Here is a 17,594-nt window from a genome sequence, read left to right as displayed (position 1 = left end):
GTTAGAAATCCTTATCAACATACCTCATTTCGTTATATTTAAGTTTTATTTTAACATAAAGAAAAGATATTTACTGGAATCATTGTTTCATGTTATTGTGCCAAGGCCTACTAGGACAAAAAAGTTTCACAAAACGGATTGACTTAGCAGAAGTTTAGAAATTGTAAAACGAGCCACATTTTACAGATTCCTGACTGCATCTGAGACTTTACAATAGCCTTTTACAATACAAAATTGTTATACGCAATGTGAATTTCCATCCATAAGCAATAGGTTTCCTAGTCTAGAACTTTGTATATTTTTGCATCAACAGAATAACAGATAACGAGGATTTACAGTTTTGAAGTTACAAAGTCAATTTAACTTGGGCGTTACCTTTGGAGCTGACTTGTAATCTCAATAAATCAGATTAAGACGTAAATTTTTCATTTCACTGTTGATGATTATATTTTTAAACCTTGGATTGAAAAATGAGAACAGTAAATAACTCCTCTTGCTGTTGTTTCAAACAATTCCTTGTAGATAAACATTGACTGTTATAATATAATTTCCAAGAAAAGGTAAGCTTTAAAGACACGAAGTATTTCAAAGGTCATGAACCTTAGCTGTCAGCGATTATGGATCTTGAAATTTGGATTGTTTTCAAATAATCATTCATTTAAAAAACTTAGTGCTGCTCTAAATAGTTTTTTCAATAAAACCCTTAACTCTAATTTTGATATGTACCGATTCCGAGATATAAGCCTGTAGTATCCGTGCCACATTTAGATAATATTATTTAAACCGCCACCAGAAGCGCAGGCAATTCTCTTGATTTACTATTTTCATCCTAAATTTCACTTTGCGCTCTCTGGTTGCATTTTATTGGCGTAGGCCCCTTACTTTTGTGTGATTATCCACACAACCACAGACTCATACGGTGAACATTTTTATTGTAAACTTATCGAGACTGGTTTATATCCGATATACGATCCTGTACTGGTCCTGAAGGGTACAGACTAATAACACAATATTTATCGTTTATTATTTAATAGCCTAAAACTGTAACTTTACTCTTTTTAGTAAATTACGATATCATGGAGTATTTTTAAGTAAGAAATTTACAATACGGAAACGAATGCTGAACCATTTTAAACCTTAATTTAACTCTTTATAAAAAAGAAAATTATCAATCTTAGTCTTTTGTATTATAATATTTATAATAAACTAAATTCAGAAGGACGAATTCACTTACTGTGGCATCCTATGACATTTTAAGATTAATTCCATAATTCTTAATAAAAGTTGGCTTTCTTTCTCTTATTTTCTCATAAGTTGGTATTCATATTCATGTTTTATTAATAAATATTGACATTTCGATACTTTGCTTATCATGTCATATACCGTATTTAATACAGTTGTTTGGCGTATGTGAAGAAGATACATGCATATTGGTTACCTTGGTTGCTTAAATAGGAATGTAAGCTAAATTCTGAGAACATTTGTTTCTGCTCCATTCTACTTTCCGCTTATTGCAGGGTCTGAAATCTAACGCTGTCACAGACCTGGCTTCTGAAATATTAATAAATCACCGTCTGAAGAGAAACAAAAAAAGGGTGACAAAGAAGTGTATAGATGTCAGACTCTGCAGTACGCGGAAGGTTAAATGAAGCTGAACTCCACATTCAAATTAAATCAACCCTTCCCACCTTACCTATGTATTTGTAACCTTTATTCCACACATCGTAATGTTGTAACGGGTCCACCTTATTTCTAATTAGAGAATTCACACTTCAGTTTCTTATGTTTATTCAATATACACAAGATGTTAAAATAATTTTATAGTGCTCAATATTTATTTAGAACCAATATGTATCATAAATCAACATAATATTTATCACCGGAAAACAATAATTTGATCTTTATCCATTAATAAGCTTCAAAATAGAAACAAGTTTTCTTCATGTAAAAATTAAATAACAAATTTAGTCAAGGTATTAGGACTAAACGGCAGGAAAATTATTAAATGGATCGATATTTGAACAAAATTTCAATATTGCCGTTTTTAACGTCCTTATACAGTAAAAATCTGTATGGGGAAATAAAACATATTTTAAACTTTTATAACATGGAAAAGTATAGACATTCTAATGCAAAATTTTAATAAGTTCATTCTTTTTTCGGAACTGTTAATATAGTATAAATTTTAAAGACATAAGTTGACAAGATTGCTGTATTTATAATTAAATGTGTTAAACAAATATAAATTAGGTGTAAAATTTACTTGGAGCAAGAGGCAGACCGTAACTCCCTAACAGTGAGATGGAACTGTCAGGTCTGTTCCGCTCAATTATTCTTAGGCCAAAGTTTGAGAACCGTTTAACCGAACCATGATTTGCACTTGAAGGGAACTTAATTTTCACAAATAAAGTTGTACATCAGTAAAAACCAAATATACATTGTCTAGATGAGTAAAAACTTGACTATTTATATAATCGTAGATCGTAAATATTATGTTTGGCAGTAAAACGTTACTTACAACTGGATAGGTATTGGGTTCTGGAACACTTTAGAAACTCAAATAAGGCTTTTAACCTCTTAACGCCCACTGTGCCAAATTTGTCACATACCCATTTTGTGCATGTAGTATAGTGTCAGAATGAAAATTACAACCTTAAATGCCCATTGTGACACATATGGAACTATTTTCAATAATTTACTGTACTGTGCTGTTGCCTGGTGGCAGTTATGTGAACTACAGCCAGTGAGCAGATCTACCATACACAGTAAACACCAATTCTTCATAACCTCTAAGTCTTCATACCTGTATTTAGCAGAAAAAAGTAAGTACCCTTTTTATAAAATATGGTCTAGTTTACATAGTTAACTGAAAGTGTGTTACAGTAGTTTTAGTTCATAAAATATGTCTAGTTTATGTTTTATGATGCTTTTTAGGTTTGTGCCAAATTTGTCACATTGGGCACAACTGTAAAACTGCAGTTTTTCAGTTCGTCCCAAAAATGGCACATTGGGCATTAAAGTCAACCTACAAGCTTTTTGTACAACAATGTTTATTTTTGTCAGATGTCACATTGTCGACTAAGAAGACATAACAACACAACTTCGCTTTTACCCCCCGATGACAGTGAAGACAGTTTGGTGGATGACTCAGATGAGGATCCAGATTACACCCCTGGCCGTGACAAAAAGAACAAGTTAGCCTTATTTTGTAAGTTTATTTATACCATTAATTCCATAATTAACTTAGTTAGGCTCATACTTACTAATCTAAATTTATATTCAATACTAATAGGCTATGTTCTGTTTATTATATGTCTTTTCTTGTTATGACAGCACCATTTTTAATGCACACGGTTAGGATAATTCAGATTATGTTACACTAGGCTGTATAGAAAATTGTTTCAGCGGTGCTGTTATATACTAGTAAAGACCTCAATATGTTATTTATTTTAGTGTGAAATACATACTTTTTTGTGGTTTGAAAAAAAGCAAGGCAACAGCGAGTTTGTTTTGTTTCAGTGAACAATGCAGCGAGCTCCAGTGATGTCACAGATGAAGACGAAGAGAACATCCCTTCAACGTCTACAGCCACAAAAAAGAAGATTCCAAAAAAACCAGCACCTGCTTGGAATGAAGTGAATCCAGATAACAGTGAGAAACCTTCTCCGCCAATGCTAGAATTAAGTAACGAACATGTACTTCAGTCTCCAGTTGACTACTTCAAAGATTTTTTTGACAATGACCTTTTAACTTTGATTGCTACTCAGTCAAACTTGTATAGTGTCCAAAAAAATCCGAATAAACCCTTGAATACCTCAGAGAAGGAAGTAGAGCAGTTTATAGGCATTTGCATCTACATGAGCATTTATGGTCTACCTAGGAGTAGGATGTATTGGAATGGAAATACACGAGTAGAAAAGGTTGCACATGTTATGTCACGTAACAGATGGGAGGAACTGAAGGCCAACTTGCACTTCAATAACAATGATCACATGCCATTACAGAATGATCCAAACAAAGATAGGCTATTTAAAATCCGCCCACTAGTTGATGCTCTTCAAAACAAATTCAAAAACATTCCTATTGAGGAACAAATGCTCTGTGTTGATGAACAGATTGTGCCCTTCAAAGGCACATCTTTACTAAAACAGTACAACCCGATGAAACCCCACAAGTGGGGATACAAACTGTTTGTACTTTGTGACAGCAAGGGTCTGATTCACAATTTTGAGATCTACACTGGTCGCATACTACCTGCTACTTCCCTACCTGACATTGGAGCTAGTTCAAATGTTGTTTTACGACTGGTTGAACACTTGCCTCGTAATGAAAACAAATTCTTAATCTATTTTGATAACTGGTACTCATCACCAGCTCTCTTAGTGACTCTAGCAAATATTGGTTTCCAATCCCTCGGGACCATTCGACTAGGACGATTTCCAGGCTTGTTGTTTTCATCTGACCAAGAAATGAAAAAGAAAGGCCGTGGGTCTTATGAGGAAAAAGAGGCAACAATTGATGGGGTAAAAATTAGGGCTGTAAAATGGTTAGACAATCGAGGGGTGTCTCTTGCGTCAACTTTTGAGTCTGCTTGCCCTATCAACACTGTGCAACGCTTTGACTCTAAAGGTCGTGAGCAGATTGATGTCACTTGCCCTAAAATCGTTACAACATACAATAAGTTCATGGGGGGAGTGGACCTTCTAGATGGACTTATCAGCTACTACCGAATTAATCTAAGATCTCGGAAGTTTTATTTGAGGTTTTTCTTCCACTTTGTTGACGTAAGTATTGTCAATGGATGGCTTCTCTTCAGACGAGACTGTCAACATAATGGAATTGCTAAGCAGGGAGTAATGGATTTGCTAGCTTTCCGGTGTGAGGTGGCCGAGTCTCTTTGTAACTTAGGAGCTGACCCAATAAAAAGAGGAAGGCCATCAACAGACAGGGTAGAGAACGAATTTTCAAAGAAAAAGAAGAAAGGTCCATGTGTCAATATCCCTATACCAGATGTTAGAAAAGATGGAGTTGGACATTGGCCATCTGTTGTCGAAGATAGGCAGAGATGCAAGCAGAAATCATCCATTATGTGTGAAAAGTGTAAAGTTCACCTCTGCCTAAACAAAGGAAAGAACTGTTTTGTGGATTTCCACTTGTAAGGTGCTCCTTATACTGTGTAGTAATGTGTTTTACTTATAATTCTAAATATACTGTAATTATGAAGCAATATACTATTAGTTTTTCTTATGTCCTGTTTACTTTATCTAAAGTGCACTATTTTCTCTATTGCCCAATGTGCCAGATTTGGCACTTACCCAAAATTTGGTTAAATAGTAAATTTAAAAATCTGAAAAAAATTACAGGTCATCTAAGTACCATTTAAAGTAACTTTTAGCATAAAATAATTTTTTTTATATACTGCATCATGTAGTGGGCATTAAGAGGTTAATAGTCGAATGTAGAAATTCAAAAGTAACCAACAAACGGGTGGTACACGTATCAAACAATAGTACTTGTTCCGGCACAACATAACAGAAGAATGGATATTACAAAATAAAAGAGTTACAGAAAATACTGTTTTTGTTAATCACACAAATCACTAAATAGGTTCATTGATATAGGTCATATGTTAATGTCTCATTTGGTTGTACTCAGTTTGTTTCTATAATAATACAAAAAAGACACAAAAATTACGTATCACAAAATATTTTCACGTAGAAAAGTAGTTTCATGCAGCATTTCATGTACACATTATGAAAGTTTATCAAAATATCTTACTAAAAGATACATTCAAAATATAACATTAAATTGGTTTTCTTATAAGTGCGTAAATAATAAACTTCTACACCCCAACTCGCTAAAAAGCTTTCCGGTTATGGATAGTTAGATGCGTTAATATGCAACATGCATGAATCTTTTAGGATGTATTAACCTTGTTTAACATATTTATTCTACTTTTTTATTGTCAACATTATGGTTACCCATAATTCCAATGAAAAACTATTGTCCAACTCTCAGTAAAATCCTATGTAATAACATACACAATAATTGTGTTCCCCGTTTAGAAAGGCAGCCTCAAGCTTTTTTACAAATTATAAATAGTTTTTTTCATATAATGAGCAGAAAGACAAACAGATAAAAAGGCAAGCAGAAATAAATGGAATTTATCCATTTAATCATGTTTGTACAACCTATAATAAAAATACCATATTAATTTATTTTCTATAATATTTTACAAAGTTTCACAGACTGTGCAGGTAACGTTCATAATGTGTTTACTATATAGCAAACTATGCGGAGCAGTTTTGCAACACCAGCAACATCTCGTAATATTCATTAGAGCAAGTGCAGGTCTTTTTGCCTTAAAATGATTTCATACTAGGAATGGAATACCATTATAGCACTTATTGCTGTGTGATGATTGTTTTAGTTTTAATTATATTGTTAGGCTTTAGAAAAAATGATTGTTAAGATAATATTCATACCACTTTGAAATTTTACATATACTATATTTTATCCATATAAAACGTTATATTTTTATTCTATTTCTACCAAATAATATTTATACTTTTTGATAATTTTATTGTCTACGTTCTAGAATCACCAAAGTACCCCTATAGGATCTATTTAACCAATGTAGATCAGTGCTAGCTAACATTTAGCCACATCAGCCATATTCCATGGAGTGACATGCATCATCTTCGTAATATTTCTGGTTCCTTATAAAACAATATTCGTGGTTCAAGTCATATCGTGTATTTTGACAGACGAAAAGGAAGGCAACAATAGAATTGTACCAACTCTACTCAAGGCTACACATAAGCTTTGGTGTTATAAAACAACTACAATATTAATACCACACTGCATACAGAAAAATTAACCCCAATTTGGACAAAAAGAATTATTAGAATTCATCCAAATGAAAAGTAAATACTCCTCTGTGGCGTTATCGGTCTAATAAGGTGACAATTGTTTCGTCATTCTTTATGATTTATACGTTTCAAGTTACCTCTGTAATCATAATAAACATGCAAATCGTGTAAGGAGAATATAAATATGACCCAAAGAATGTATTGTGCCATTATTGGCTGTACTACACGTAAGGTCAATGTGTTACACCAGTCTACATCACAGAAGTATAAAAAAGTAACTATAACAATAGTACTAAACTAAAGATTATTTCAGCTCAAATTCTCCGTTAGTCTATACTCATAGTAACAGCAACAAACTACAACTTAACTTCCGGTTTGAGTTCTCATACTCGTACACGAGTATTACCTGAACTTTAAAAAGAGTTTCATTATTAATAATGGACAACTCGTTGTTACTCGTTACCTAACATAAAAAATGTTTTTATTATGTAGAATTATATTCTTTCTATATCCTATGACCTGTACTCAAATATACGTTTAAAACTCAATGTTTAGTTACGTCTCTAGTTCTTGAATATTGTAGGTTCATGAATACTCAAGTATAAAAATGTAATTATGTTTTGTTTTTCTTGCTATATAGTTCTTTAACATACTGATTCAAACACAGTGGTTGAGTAGATAAAACCCTTATCTTTGAAAATACATTTGAACACATCAAATAGAATGACATATAGCTCACAAATATGTCATAAACTTTTCCAGCTTTGTTAGGGTTCTGTAAACAGATCAGAAACACCCGAGGAAGTTTCGAACTTTCAAGTTTTATCCTTAATAAACAGTCGTTTTCTTGAATCCTTGCCACCATAATGGCCATTTTATAAAAAGTTTCGAGGCTAGTTTTTTTGTTAGATAATTAACTATTAATTAGCCCTCATAAGGGTCATTACAATTCTGAATATATTAAATGACAGTAAATTGGAATTCTTTAGCTTGCCTTATATCCAAACTTTAAAGTCAAAACTATTTTCCATAATATTTTTTCATTCATTAGCTGGCCGATCGTATTTTATAAATGCATATATATTTTAAAATAATTTTCTATTCACAGTACTATGGGTGGAAAATATATAGGTAATATCAACCTACATTTCCACAATGATATTAATATTGTTGTTTACAAATCAATTACAACTTGATAGATAAGCAATACAAAAATAAACAAAACTTTATTGCTACAAAATTAAGAATAGTGTCAAATGTATCTCAGCTATGCCTACTCTGAAGAGCACTCAGATAACTGTAAGCGAAGAAACCACGAGTTGGGAAAATCATTTAACATTATTGTTTTCAACTGTAATTTCTAAGGAAGTTAAAAGAAACAAAAACTTACTTCACTTCCTTAATAATAAAAATGTTTTGATAAAATCTTTGGTGATAACGTATATTTTACAGGTAACCAAACGTATACGAACAATTTATGAACAATTATTTGTAATATAAAATATTTTACTCTTTAACAAATAGTTTTTAAGTTACTTGAACTTGCACTTAAAAGATAACCTTTTACCTCATTATAAAAGCTCATTACAAGTCAAATAATATACTTACTGAACCAACGTTGGATAAAATAATTTAAAAATTGATTGGAACAAGAAAAGTTTTGTCTGCAATGTAAAGATAATCAGCAAAAAAAATTATGGTTGCCTGTAAAGTCGGTTTTACGGGCGAAGATTTTACGTTACAACGTCTTTTTCTCGGTAGAATATTTATTGATATGAATATTATTAAATTGCACAATAGGAACAAGGAATTGAATGAAAATAAGAATTGCACAAATTTTAACTATAGCAATATATTTTGTTTACTAAAACATTGTACATAATTTGAAATTAATTAAAATTTGTTATTGTAAATGGTAAAGTTGAATAAAACATTTACTAAAATTGGAATTTGAAATTCTTGCTAAACACAGTTAAATTCTAACTCCGCGCGTGGTGATTGGTCGGTTTAGTTCGTTTGTTTGGTCGCACTGTTATGACAGGTTAGAGGTTATAATTTGTTATTTTAAATGTTTGACTAGCAATACGCGCTGTTTCTTCTCAATCGACTGAATTACGATTGATTGCAGAGTGATTTAAACTAATAATTTACTTAACACTATCAACATTTGTCAATAGTATGACATAACCTATAAACTCAGTTTCTCAACTTTTGTGTCAATCTAACAATTAATCAATCAATCATAGTTTACGATAATGAAATATCAGTGTACAATTATTTACCTTTATTGTTGTAGTTGTTGTAAATGACGAATCTAAGCACTCCACAATTTTCACGAATAAACATAGTTATCTGCTTTATCCCGTGCGGCAGACCCACAGTTATCTGCTTTATCCCGTGCGGATCCCGTGCGGCGGACCCACTGGACGGGCATCGTAACGTTACCGGGCGTTACACTTTTTCATGAGTGACTCCGAGCCGCAACCTAATTTAAGACGTTGTCACGTCAAAATGTTTAAGCCAAACAAGCATCTGACGTAAATTATATATGCAAAAGAAATAACTTCTTTGTTTTGTCTGAAATATTTTACGACACTATAACTTGTAAAATGATATACAAAAATACCTGCTATGAATATAACCCATTTTCCCACGTTTTACAAATTATTCAGAGACTTTGGTATTCTTGTGCGCTCAATATTTATTACTATTGAGTTTTGCTCAAATTCTTTTCATTGTTGCTTAAGACTCTTTGTAGCTGATTGTAGATCTGTATCTATTTACGTATTGAATGGCTGCTGTGTTGAAATCTTGAAAGATTATATTTTGTATCGATACAAATTGTAGTGATTACATACAAGAGGTATTTCAAACTGATTATGATGTAATCTGTCTAGCACACGATAAAAAGTTAAAACTTATTCATTATTGGGATGCTCGTAATTAATAATCATGTTCTTACTCATTCATAAGTGACTATATGCAGTCACTATTCAACTGATTATTTGTTTAAAGTTAGGTTTTGACGATATGACTGTGAAGAATACAGGATTTTTACAGATATTTGCCATCGGTTTTGATACAATAAATATGTAACATTGCGTTTCAAGATATGCAATCTGATCTCTTCTTTAGATGTATAACTAAACTAACACATAATATATATGAACTGTAGTTATTGATGTCTTCTGAACAAAGAGAAATGTCCGGATCAATCAGTTTCCTAAACTTTGAAACAATTCCGTGCAATATATAGTTTTTTGTTTCTAACAAAGATTACAATCTAATAATATTCTTATGCAAGGAGTTTCCACGCCTTCTCCCTTAAAGTGTAAGGTGATGTTGGGAAATTGTTCAGACAAGTATGCCCTAACTGTCAGAACCACTGCCATGCCGCTGCGTTGCACCGTACTTGTCTGTATAATGTGTTACGCGTGAGTGGGTACCTCGTCTTAACTGCTGTGTTATGGGCTTCAGAATGTTTTAATTACTCGTTTATTCAAAGCTTGACTGGGGATTTCTAAATTGAAACATTTTACAATGAAACATATTTAAATTACATAAAACGAATATGTTATTTAATATAAAATAAGAAATTGGAATTAACTTTTTATAAGTTTATCAGTAAGTATAAGTTTTAAAGTAATACTATACTGCTACAAAGTATATTTTATAACAAAAAATCTTGGACAGCCTTTTAATAAAACTCGAAAGGTACGAGAAAGAAGTGTAATAAAACGGACAGAATTATATAATTTATATATATATATATATATATGAAATAAATTAAATTCGGCTATTGCCATATACAAATTTAATGAATGTAAATAGAAGTCATTTGACACGTATTTGGTCTTCCGATCATATAGTTTGGTTATTTAAACACATATGTGAAAGAAACGGCCAAATACAAAATAATTGAATCGTAAAAAGTAAGCGCTCTGTGGTGTAATGGTAGCACATTCACCCGGCAAGTGAGAGATCCGGGTTCGAGTCCCGGCGGAGCAAGTACTTTTTGCGATTCAATGTTTATTGAAATAAATTAAATTCGGCTATTGCCATTTATACAAATTTAATGAATGTATATTATCTCTAACACTGTGCAGCTGTACGTATTTGGCCACAAAAAGGTGTGGAGATCCGCATTCTAAAACGTTTGTTAACACATCATACGCTCAGCATAGCTCGAAAATGTCGTGTACTGTTGTTTACCAAAATTATGATTACGGATTAAACTTATAAGAGTAAACTTTTATAAGAGTGATTTATTACTTCTTTACGTGAGCAGAAACTTTATTTCATTTCATTATTTAATGTAAATAATTTATATTAACATTTTTAGTTTCCTGGTTAATATTTTAATTCCAGATATACATTTATAGCCTAGCCTTAATTGCACTTAAAATCAAATTTTTTTAAATTATTTAATGTGAGAGATTATTAAGCTACACGAACAGCATTTAGTGATCGTCCATTGAACTTTATACTGACGGGTAATGTGATGTGACAATGATTTCCATTGTAAAAGAATAAAGGTTTTTATTTGGTTTAAAATATTGTTTTATAGTTTCAGTTTATTTATGATTTGTGTTGCATTTAAAACTTAAAAACTGTTAGTTATTTGTTAATTTGTTTGGAACATAGCTTTAGATATTAAATTGTTTTAAATAAATGAAATGTATGTATTTATTATACTTTAGTATGATTTAAATATTCATTTTCAATACATTTCATTATTAACATGATTGTAAAGACATATAAAGAATGATTTAAAGTTTAACATGAATTAAAAATTATTCAAATATTCAAATATATATTCAATATTTAATTGCCTTTTTTATTTAGAGGACATTTGATAAATTAACAGCGTATATTACTAAAACTACCAAACTAATAAAACAGTTGTAACTGAAGTTCGACGCAAGGGATGTACCAAGACTGCTTTTTTTGTCTTCTTCCATGATATTCACAAGCTTTTAAACAAAACAACCGCCCTTTCTGTGATTAGTTATTGAAGCGTCATGCCGAGTAACGGCGTTATTCCGTCATTCATTCTTCTAATGTCAACAGCACTTCACTTAGAAAGCGTAGTATAGTTGCGATTCTAGTGAATTGACCCGAACAATGGTATCAACACTATAATTTGCCACCCTATCCTTTGAGCTAGTAAAAGAGACGTTAAGTTCACTTGACGACAACCTATTGACCACCTACCACACCACAGAAAGTGTCCGAGCCTTCACACTTACCGTCACTCAAGTTTATAAATTTCATTGGATGGTTCCAAGATCTAAAAGGTACAATAGTTCATATCATTTACCTTTAAAATATCGCGAATTCCTAATAACGCTTTTATCCAGATGGTTTGATAAAAATTATTAGAAAACTTCATTTCCACTCATATCCAGAAAGTTTATATGCAATCCAACTAATATAATGGTAACACAGTTTTACCTATAATTTAAAAACTTGAAACAGTTTATTTTTAATCTAATCGTTACTTAATAAATAACTTCATTTTAGTATATACTGCACAAATAGAGTATCTCCTTAAAATATCGTATTACATACTAGTTATGTTATTCATACAAAATGTGCAGTTAAACTGAAATTTATTTATATAAAGTACATATCTAAGAGAAACCCAATTTTATAATAATTAATAACCAAATGTTTTGTTTTCAAAAGGCTCTTAGTAAATGTAATTAGCAGACTTATCTTGTTATCTGTTGTCATAATTAAAATACGCGTGGAAGTGAATTTTAATGACATCATTAAGGAAAACGCGCTCACAAGTAAAGTGACGACCTGTGTGTAAATGACACTTAACTGACTACATTTATGTCTGAAAGGGGTATAAATTGTGTTAGAACAGTATATACTTAAATAATGCCTTTTAAACATTGTCTTTTTTTGCATGTTTTGACACGCCCTTTTAGTAGTGTGACGTAATGTGACTGAGCTTTATGTATGTATATATATATATATATATATATATATATATATATATATATACATTAATTTTATCTTAAACAATTTTTTAAGTTTAAAGTTTGCTTGGCCGAGCGTTAAGAACGTTAATCACTCGAGGCACTGAAAAATATTTTGTCTCTCTCCATATCTAAAAAAGGAATAATATTTACGAATTTTTCCGTAAAGATTTATTTTATTCTGTACACGTTGCGTTGAGTTTGATGATTGTGCAAGTCAGTCTAGGTAATATTATATTTTTGAGAAATTTGTAGGTACTCGTGTTACCCTTATCAATAGCTGTGGTGAATTTGCTAATTCCAGAAACGTTAGTTTTAACTTCGTCATATTAACAAAAAGAATTTGTGCGTGTTTATTGAAAATTGTTTAAAGTCTAAAATAACAAATGTAAAAACAGAATTTCACGTGGCAGTTCAAAGCTTAAATTGGCATGACAAACGTTTATACAATATTTACAGTATAACTCTGTAAGTATTTGATGAAATTTAATTTATTTGGTATCTATGAAAGATGAAAACATGAACAAAATTAGAAAAAAATCAATAATTCGAAAAAAATTCCAAAAAGAATTATAAGTACTTTTACAAAAAAAGTGTTGCAAAATTTAATTTATTTTCCTAACAATAATGAAGCCAGTTTTGGTGTTTCCATTACGGTTCCTCAAAATACAGCCTTTTAAACTTACAATCCGTTTTGTGGAAAATATTATTCGATTTTAACAATGTAAATTATATTTAAATAGTTAAATATTTATATATTTTTATACCTTATATAGATTGGGTTTTCTTTCAGTGACCACCACTAATAACATTAGGGTTTGGAATATCATTTAAAAACATATCTATAATGTCCTAGTTATTCAGTACGAAATTGCGTTCGAATCTTCGGATAAATGGTAAAATATTTTAAAAACGTTAAATATTAAACTTGAATTTTTGCATGAAAATGCACATTGAATATCAAAGTACTCATTAAACATTCTTAATCTGAAACGAAATAAGTTTAATAAACGAATAAAGGGCATGATGACGATAAATGATTAAAGTGTTGAAATTCCGGAGCAACAATTTTTAATCTGTTTTTCTTGTTTTCTAATTCTGGAAGAGGAACAACCATTTCAGCGATTTCGTTAATGTTTCCTCCCCTTTACTTTGAAATACAGCACTACAATTTTCAAAAATAAATTAATAATAGCTGTTAAATAGTAAAGGTAAGTTATACAGGGTGGAAATCTGCCATACTGCACAAGCTTATACCTCTTAACAGAAAACATTCCTTCAAAGATGGCTCTAAACAGTTTCGTTGGTGAGTGATACAGGGTCAAAGATTTTACCTTAAGTTCAGCTCCCTCAGTGAAATTAACTCCCGCTGAAATTATTAGGCAGTTAATTGATTACAATAATTGAATACGTTTCATGCAAAATGAGCTAACAAAATCGTATAGAACCTTGCCTCATAACTCTAAAATAGTTTAGGATAAAATCTTGGTAATAAAATAGGTTAGGGTAGAAATACGCTTTTTATGCGTTAGGACCACAATACATCTGTTGCATTTCCTATAAACAATGAAAAATAATCAATACAATTTGTAGATACTTTTATTATTCAAAAATAATATTATAACTTATTTAAGTTAAAACGGAATAGTTCTCCTTTAAATTAAATTATACTAAGGAATACACAAAACTACAAATACGAAAATAACAAAATGTTAAATGTAGGAAAATGTCTTTCCTAATATTTTATTACAAATCAAAAATGTATTAAAATAGTCTTCAGTATAATTCGTAACATTACTTAATGAACTTATCAATGTTAGATAACAGCATTAAGAGAGCTACTAACAATGTTACTACACATTTTAGTCCGGGGAATTAAAGAAACCATTGCAGTCTTTAACATTATTGGACAGTTAAATATCCATTTCTCGATCAGCAATCACGAATCTGTGTAAAATTTAAAGTTCATTATCCGATTTTTGAGCATACACTAATTACTTCGTTTGTCCCTTTATGTGTCCTTCATGTAAAGAAATCTAACCGGGTTCAAATTTAATGCTGGGACTCTTCGAGCAATCCACCTGTTTGGATATGTTTCACCGAGTTCAGCGTACATATGATAATTTATTATCATACGAACAGTAATATATCACATCACTGTAAAGTAATAAACGATTGCTAAGTAGTTTTTAGACAAAATGTTGTATTAATAGTAAAATATTTATAAAACTATATTTAAGTTGCAACTGCTTTATTTTTTTAAACTTTACTAGACAAACCAAAACCAAACCTTGTCAGTTAACGGTATTTTCAGCTAATATATATTTAATATAATTTATTTCTATTTCAAAATTATTAGCAGTTCTTTAGTTCTACGGAATAAAATATTTTATCTTACTATATTAAAATATAAATTGTAAAATAGGTACAGCTTAAATGATAAGAGTTATGTTTAAACTCTGTTAAACTCGTCATTCCAGAAATGTTTTTGACCAAACTGTGAACAATATTCTGTTTAAACACACAAAGAAACAATATTGTTCGTCCGACGAACCTGTTTCATTGATTTAATAATTAATAAAGTTGATTTCTCATGTTTTATATTTTTACAAGCGTATTTTAAATGTATACAAGCGTAATATAACTATTAGCTGTGTGATAAATATTAACCATTTCCAGGTAAATGATTTGCTATTACATGTGTCACGTACAGGTAAATGGAAGTTAAAAGAATTTTGGGAAATTGTTCCAATCGTGTTTGTTCTATTTATGTCTATAATTTTACTATTAAATGATAACATCTCATTTAATATTCCAAGGCAATAAAATCGATGACTAACCCATAAAATGTTTATTCAATTTGGAACCTGGATTTATTTTCCTGAGGATTAGCTCTGATTTCATAAAAATATTAGTTACAACTTAACATACAAAATCCCATACAATCTGTGAGATTACCTGCAGCTTAGCAGATAAAGCATCAGCAGTAAAAATATGTATAGTTCAGGGTTATGATTTTTATAAGTTGGCTCACTTTAAATGTTTCACTTCTTACATTTGGCATATTTTCAAGTTGGCGGAAGATCTATACATCCGATGTATAGCGTATATGTTTCACTATAACTGTACGGTCGTCACGTCAGAGCACACTTGTATTTCAAGAAAATGGCTTTATAAATAGTGTTAACACTCATTTGGTTAACTAGATAAACGAAAATAACTATTATTTCAGTGACAATATTTGCGAGATAAGTTCACACACGAGTCAAATTATAATAAGCTGCAATATATTCCAGGTTTCATGGCATGAAAAAGAACAAATTTCTGGAACTCGTATACCAAAAAGATATGGTAGTAATCTATCTCTGAGTTTATTATCTGTGAGAGGATAACTATGACCATAAGAATACCAAGGGTATAAATAGGACGATCTAATTTCTAACCGGTTTTATTGAGACAAGTTATGATCCTTATGATGCTTACGAATACAAAAGTAGTGCACAGACAAAATTCTGAAATTTAGCCAGTAAACTTCAAGCCACCGTGTTTGATTACAAATCAGGCTTCCATTTATTCTCTCAATATATTTTTTACATTAGGGATAGCATAATAACTTTTTAAAATAATGTTTATATCTTAGTCATTAAATAATAATTATGCTAATAATAAAATTTAAGTTCCTATTTCCAAAGGTAATCAATCTGTTGTTTATTCTATTACACGTATGCTTAATTAAAACTCTTGATCATGTTTACCACACCTCACCTTCAGTTAAATTGTTTATTTATTTTTCATTTACAAAACTAAAATTATAACATTTTTTCTTTTAGTACAAAACCTATCTAAAGTATTACTAATTTGGGAAATTATAAGTATATGTCATTAATACAAATAATCATTTTAGAATAAATCGATCTCTAAAGTATATGTTTGTTTATGGTAAATATTGTTGAGTTAATTCATCAACATCAACGAGTCTTTTATTTATATGTTTTTCATTAATACAGATTAAATAATGGTTAATAATATATATTTTTAATAAATGTGTTCAAATTTTAAACAATATTTATATTTTGAAACGTACCTAAACAAAACTAATTTGAATTCAACACAATAATTTAATAACACGTTAGTCCTGCCACTTTCTAAATGATTAAATATCGATTATTTATTTTTTTTTTATTTATAACTTCCAAGTAGGAATATTAGAAAAGAAATAAAATTAAAAATTTACATAAGTTCATGATGAACGTTTCTTTTTTTACTACTGGTCTATTAGAACCGAAAAAATAAAATCGGTCTGTGTATAACTCTATTAATGTATAAAATATAAACTGGGTTATAACAAAGCGTGACCAGCCAGCTCATCCCATCGTGTTTCATAGCACATCGAAACGGGCCACTGGGATGCCATAATTACTCGTGGCTAGACAATTAACGGAGCATCGGTGTAGATTTTCTCTTCCAGCACACACTGGTTTATTGATACTGTATAGCATACTGTTCTGGGACATACTGTCCATCTACTAATTGATTTGATTTTGATTTTAGAAATGTATCTTATATTTAATTTACTATTAATACTATACGGGATTTGTGTAAATATTTCATGAAATTATTTTTTTATTTATGTAACAATACTTAATAATATATGAAATAAACCTAGTATTCTTTGAAAGTGTTTTAGAACAATTTCTAGAATAGCGTATAATTATTCCAAGTATAGCAACAT

At 30.5% G+C, this 17,594-nt stretch overlaps 1 protein-coding gene across 1 annotated transcript; it reads left to right on the top strand.

Moving 5' to 3' along the window:
• Nucleotides 1-2,837: 2,837 nt before the first annotated feature.
• Nucleotides 2,838-5,159, top strand: LOC124370460 (piggyBac transposable element-derived protein 4-like). The gene is made up of 2 exons (XM_046828746.1): nt 2,838-3,208; nt 3,520-5,159. The coding sequence occupies exons 1-2, from the start codon at nt 3,064-3,066 to the stop codon at nt 5,157-5,159; spliced, it is 1,785 nt and encodes a 594-aa protein (XP_046684702.1). The 5' UTR covers nt 2,838-3,063.
• The last annotated feature ends 12,435 nt before the right edge of the window (nt 5,160-17,594 follow it).

The sequence above is a fragment of the Homalodisca vitripennis genome, unplaced genomic scaffold, assembly GCF_021130785.1.
Source record: "Homalodisca vitripennis isolate AUS2020 unplaced genomic scaffold, UT_GWSS_2.1 ScUCBcl_177;HRSCAF=1512, whole genome shotgun sequence".
Lineage (NCBI taxonomy): Eukaryota > Metazoa > Arthropoda > Insecta > Hemiptera > Cicadellidae > Homalodisca > Homalodisca vitripennis.
The sequence above is the reverse complement of the archived record's forward strand: the minus strand, read 5'-3'. Positions and strand labels throughout refer to the sequence as shown.